This window comes from Pteropus medius, unplaced genomic scaffold, assembly GCF_902729225.1.
Source record: "Pteropus medius unplaced genomic scaffold, Ma_sr-lr_union100, whole genome shotgun sequence".
NCBI classification, from domain to species: Eukaryota; Metazoa; Chordata; class Mammalia; order Chiroptera; family Pteropodidae; genus Pteropus; species Pteropus medius.
Genome location: NW_024353305.1, coordinates 1 through 5,717, shown reverse-complemented (window position 1 = coordinate 5,717; position 5,717 = coordinate 1). Strand labels below are relative to the sequence as shown.

The following is a 5,717-nucleotide window of genomic DNA, read 5'->3' as shown; positions in this document are numbered from 1 at the left end:
AATCTCCCTCCTGGCTCACAGCCCACGGATCCTCCATGCAGCAGGCCCCAGGGAGCCTGGACTGGGGCTCTGTGTCTCACTCCTGGGCCTCCTCAGGCATGAACAGGGCCTCTCAGCTGCCCTGTCTCCTCCTGTCTTGCTGTGCCATGCTGCCCAGACTGACCCTAGCCTCCGAGGCTTCATCTGCCCATGGTCAGTCCTCATGGCATCCAGGTAGGGCTTTTGTCAGAAAAGAGAAATCAAAACTTAACTTGTCCCCGACGGCATTGGGATGACACATTTGGACAGAGAAGTTCCTGTTTGTGTTACATACATGTGGGTGGCATCGGTGGCCTGAGGTCATGAAGGGGTGGGGTCCAGCGTGCCAATTCAGCAACTTCCAGGTGCTTGATGGCATATAAGGAGCCTGAGTCCCGCAGAGTGTCACAGGAGGAGGACATAGGCTGTGACCAGGAGGAGAAGCAGAGGACGGCGAAGGGACTGAGACATGCCGGCCGGCCCAGCACCCGAGGCCAGGTATCACCCGGCCCCCACAACACCCCAACTCCTGAGCCCCTCCTCCAGGTTCCCTGATGGGGACTCGCTGTACCAAAGGGGCTTCTCTGCTGGCCCCTCCCTCCTAATGGACCTTCTGTGTCCATCTAGGAACTCTCGGCAGATGGGCACTCTGCCTGTCCCAAGAGGAAAGGGTGCCAAGTGTTCAGAAAAAGCAGGGACATGGGCCAGCGGGACAATCGTGAGATGGCTATGCCAGGAGCGGTGACCAGCCCAGTGCAGGGGGAGCCTCGACAGAGGCTCTGACACCGTGCACTGCCCCTGGTGGCCGAACCTGACGAAATGACCGGGCTGGTTTCTCCAGGAGCCTCGGGTGGGGTTAGAGAGGAGGGCAGGTGGCTCTAGGAAAGCGAGTGGACGCCCATCCTCTATGGGTCTGGCTGAGATGTGGAGTACATGGGGAGATAGGAGTGAAGGGGAAGAGGTTTGGGGTGGAGGAGAGGAGCACAAGGACGTGCTCCATGTCTCTGGGTTCCCCCCTCCTGTGTCCACAGACCCCTGGTGAATAAACAGACCTTTCTTCATAACTTCAGTCATCTGAATTACCTGCACGAGACTTACCTGTGCTATGAGGTGGACCGCATGCAGGACGACCTCTGGATCCCACTGGATGAGTACAAGGGCTTCCTGCGCAACAAGGTGACTGACCAAAGCAGGCAGGACACCCTGATCCTGGGATGTTCAGGGAGAAGGTTCTCAGTGCACACGGGCTGTCCTCAAAGTCGTCGCTATTGGTCTCCGCAGGTGCTGTGGCTCTGTCTAGAGTCAGGTGGGGCAGCTTCTGCTGTGATGGTTGGCTTTGAGCCACACATTGTAAACCAGCCACATGGTCACCGGGAATGTCCAGAGAGCCCAAATTCTCCCTGTCTGTCCTTCCGGTCACTCCCGGGAGATCTTGGCCAGGGTGCTGGTCACGCAACTGCATTGCCTGCTGCGCTTGGCCCAGGGGCGCCCCACTGACCCCCAGGTTTCCGGACACACCCGCCACGGGCTCTGTACTAGCCCAGTTGGCAGGATTCGTCATCGTACCTGAGTCCCGGCTTGCAAATCCTTCCTTCTAAAGGTTGGGCAAACCTCTGTGATGCTATGAACTGCACATGACATTCATCTAATTTCCCAGACACCACGCCCTTGGCGCCCCTCACCCCATTCCTCTGTGCAGAGTGAGCCCTTTCAGCAGAGTGTCTCGACTGCGCTCAGCACAAGGCGTGGCCCAGAGTAGAAGCCTGCAGAGGTGTTGGCGCACAGGTGGACGTGGGGACAGGGAAGTAGGTGGAGAGCTGGGTAAATCCCCCCTGAGAGAAGCACCCACTTCTGTGGCATCAGGCTCATGACTCTGGAGCTCACCTGGCCTTCTCCCTCCGTCCTCACGCCTTCACCTCCTCCCTACAGGGCCAGACTAGGTGGGGTTCCTGCAGGCAGAGACCTCGGGCACTAACTTAGAGGAGCTACACACACTGGGGATTCAAGATGCGTCGTAGTTAATGCAATAGTTTAAAAATTAAAATTAATGCGAATTCCACGATGAAGGAAATATCAGCAACGGAAATGAGGATCGATCAGTTACAGAGCCACGAGGAGTCATCGTTTGCTGATGTCTATTAGAAAGTCACCTCTGCTAATCGAGCCCTTGGTAAAATGCTGATATTGTTTATCGTGAGGTTCGTCTCACATTTGATGATGTCAATCCTGCCTTGAAATATCATTCATTTTGATGCTGAGCTGTGTTTCCCCTTCTATTTTGTGCTGAAGGCCTGTGCCCCACCTGCCTCACCCTGGTCCCATCTTCCCCCTGGTCACAGTCAATGACAGAACACTTTTCTCTCTCTTCTGTGTCCAGAGTAGTCCCTGGAGATGGGAACGGCGTCACGCAGAGCCGATCTTCCTGGAGCGGATGGCTTCTTGGAATCTGGACAAGGAGCTGCGCTACAGGATCACTGTTTTCATCTCCTGGAGCCCCTGCCCAGACTGTGCCGATGACCTGACTAAATTCCTGAGAGAGAACAGACACGTGAACCTGCGCATCTTCGCTGCCCGCATCTATGACTGGAAACAGGGCTATGAAGCCGGGCTGCGCAAACTGAAGGCGGCTGGGGCCGAAGTCGCCATGATGACCTTCCAGGGTCAGCACGGGAGTCATGGGGGGTGGGTTTGAGGTCGGCCGGTGAGGCCTTGGGAAGTTGCTAGAAAGAGGCGGGCAGGATGAGAATCCCAGGTGGAGAAGCCAGGTTGCTGCCTGCAGAAGGGGCGCTGGACTCTGGGAGGACTGGGAAGTGTACCTGAAGACAGTGCAGGGGAGGGAGGTGGTGCTGGGAGCGGGGGAGGGGCGTAGACCTTCACGAAGGACTTAGGAGCTTCCTGAAAGCATCTGATGGGGCCACCTCACACTCCCGTTGGAAGAAATACAGGCGTGATGAGCTAGGTCCCAGGGAAGAAGCGAGAAGAGAGGCAGTGGAATTATGATGGGGAAAGTTTGTCTGTAAGAGGCAGACACTCTGTGCTGCTCCCCGTTCCCCAGGGCTGGAGCTCACCCTTACCCCGCCCCCTCCTGCCCTTTCAGAGTTTGAGTACTGCTGGAAAAATTTTGTGGACCACCAACAGGATGAGGATAAAGCCTTCCCGCCCTGGGATGACCTGGTTCTAAAGAGTGAAGGACTATCTCAGAGGCTGGCGGGCATTCTCCAGGTGAGGGCTCCTCCCTCCCTGCTGCCCCCCTGCCTCCTCCCACCTCCCCTTCTCTCCCTGAGCCTTTCCTTCCCTTTGCTCAGAGCCTCCTCTGGGTCACCTGCTCCCTCCTGGGGCACCAGCTGCATCCCTCCCTTCCCCTGTCACAAGGAGTCTGAGCTTCCTCACCTCCTTGTGTCCCTCCTTCCTTCCTTGTCTCTGTCTCTGTCCCGGACCTCGTCCCTGTTCATCTTTCCAACACCCTGCTACGTTCATCTCCTTCCAGAATCAGGAAGACTGAAGGATGGACTGCGATCTCGCTATAGCTGGCAGGAGAGTGCTTTGGAACAGAATAAAACATTTCAGCAAGAAATGGAAACTCGCATCCTCCACCCTCTCTGGATTGATGCAAAGCAACCAGCAAACTGCAACGAGCTATAAGAAATTGTAAATTTAAAAAACCTGATAGATTTATTTTACATTCAACATCTATTGTTCCAAATATCTATCAGTAAGATTCTATTCAATAGTATCAGAATAATTTTTGATTTTTAGAGAAATAATTATGTATTTTAATTGTTTTAAAGCAAAAGCAATAGAATAAAATGTAAAATTGTTCCCAAACATTTTTCTTCCATAATATATCACGAGGACCAAATAGTGCAATAAACACTTGTGAATGCGCAAATGCCTTTATTTTGTAGGTACCTTCATGTGGGCAGTTAGTGCTCACAACAATGATCACTGGTCAAGGAAAAATGAGCTAATGCCTAGAGAAGGGGAATCTGTACTTCACAACTAAACATCTTTGCTTGCAGATGCATAAGTGTCATTGCCGAAGTGACATTGCAACTCTATGAAAGGGAGGGGAATCTCTGCCTGCTTCTGCAGAGACAAGTAGCTGCCACCTTTAGATTCGAACTGTGGAAATGACGGGTGTTTAATACAGCAGAATATTTGTTGTTCCAAATGCAAAATGAAAATCTGAAGCTTCGGAGGAGAGAATCTGGGAGGTGGGGATTGGGGAGGAGTACAGGAGACTTTAAGTCTTCATTTGACAAAGATGGGAGCCCAGGGAGACTGGTGGACACAGGGAGACATAGAGTCTACACGGAAGAGGGCAGGGGTTGAGGGTCCGAACTCGGTGACATCGCCTTGAAGGCAAGGCGGGATGTGGGGACGAGGAAGTGGGGTTCACGCTCACTGGTCACAGTGATGTCAGAGGTGATGGATCAGGACACGGAAGCACAAGCGAATGCTGGAACCCGGTGGAAATGGCCATGGGAAGTCACAGGAGACGTGTTGGGCAGGCCCGAGGTTGTCAAGAAAGAAGACGCAACTTTGGCCTTGGTTTGGGGTCTTTTGACATTTTTTGTTGTTATTTTGTCATTTTGATTTTGTAATGGTGTATATACCCTCACACGAACATCTTCTCCTTCCATTGAGTATAGGGACAAAACCCGTAGGAAATGCTTTGTAATAAATTGAATAAGAAACGACAAAACTAAAATCATATTTAAATCTAATAGAAATCCATAGAAACACACATTGGTTGCTTTTGCCTTTTTTTTTAAAACTTGAAAAAACAAAGTTTTAGGGGAACATCATAAAAGAAGGACTTAGATAGCATGTGATGGAGGGTGACACAGCCAAATATCTCCTGGGCCTGGTGGGTCTGCGAGCTCTGCCTGGGCCCCACAGCAAGTGTTTGGGGCAGGCAGCCGGAGCGCGGACAGTGGCCTGTGACCGGGATGCCTGACCTTGCAGGGTCACGCACCCCATGGCTCCCCACTTCCCTTCTCCTCTTCCCCGGGCAATCTCACCGCGTGGAATGTGTTTCACACTTCCTGGAACGTTCTGGAGAAGCTGATGTGCACAGGTGCCGCACGGGCCAATGGGACATTTCCTTCCTGGAGCCCAGTTCTGCATGCGATCACGTTGTTGACTGAACACAGCGACCCCGCCCGAGGACTTTGTGCCCTGACACTACTCCAGAGACCTCCCAGCAGACCTGCGGGAGCTGAGACCCTGCCCAGAGCGGGCACCTCCGAGGGCCCAAGCATCCCGGGTCAGCTGCCTGGAGGGGACTCCCCAGGCAGTCCTCGGGAGTGCAGAGCAGACCCTGGGTTAGAACTGTGACAGTGGGGACAGATTCGGCGTCCATGTGGGAGGACATTTGGGGTAAGGGCGACGCACTGGAGGGGAACATATGTGGCGGGGTGGCCTCTACTCCTGCGTGGAATCTGACCGTCTCCTCTTCCACTGCAGAGTTTGCAAAATGCCAGGAAGTCTTCGTGGACCCCCCGGGGAGGGCCTTTGAGCCCTGGCTACACAGATGCCTGAAGGCACCCTGCTGCGAGCCGCCACAGGCCCCTCTGGTTCCCGCTGCACCCATCACTCGTTCGTGGGGAGACTTCCGCTCTGTAGTCTCCCCCATTCTCCAGGGCTCCTGCGGCCTCCCTCTGCCCTCCCCATGCTCTCAGCTTCCCTGTCTGCTT

At 53.9% G+C, this 5,717-nt stretch overlaps 1 protein-coding gene across 1 annotated transcript; it reads left to right on the top strand.

The window, feature by feature from the left end:
* Positions 1-390: 390 nt before the first annotated feature.
* LOC120592784 (DNA dC->dU-editing enzyme APOBEC-3G-like) lies at positions 391-2,710 on the top strand. The gene is made up of 4 exons (XM_039850463.1): positions 391-516; positions 646-794; positions 1,050-1,194; positions 2,396-2,710. The coding sequence occupies exons 1-4, from the start codon at positions 391-393 to the stop codon at positions 2,708-2,710; spliced, it is 735 nt and encodes a 244-aa protein (XP_039706397.1).
* The last annotated feature ends 3,007 nt before the right edge of the window (positions 2,711-5,717 follow it).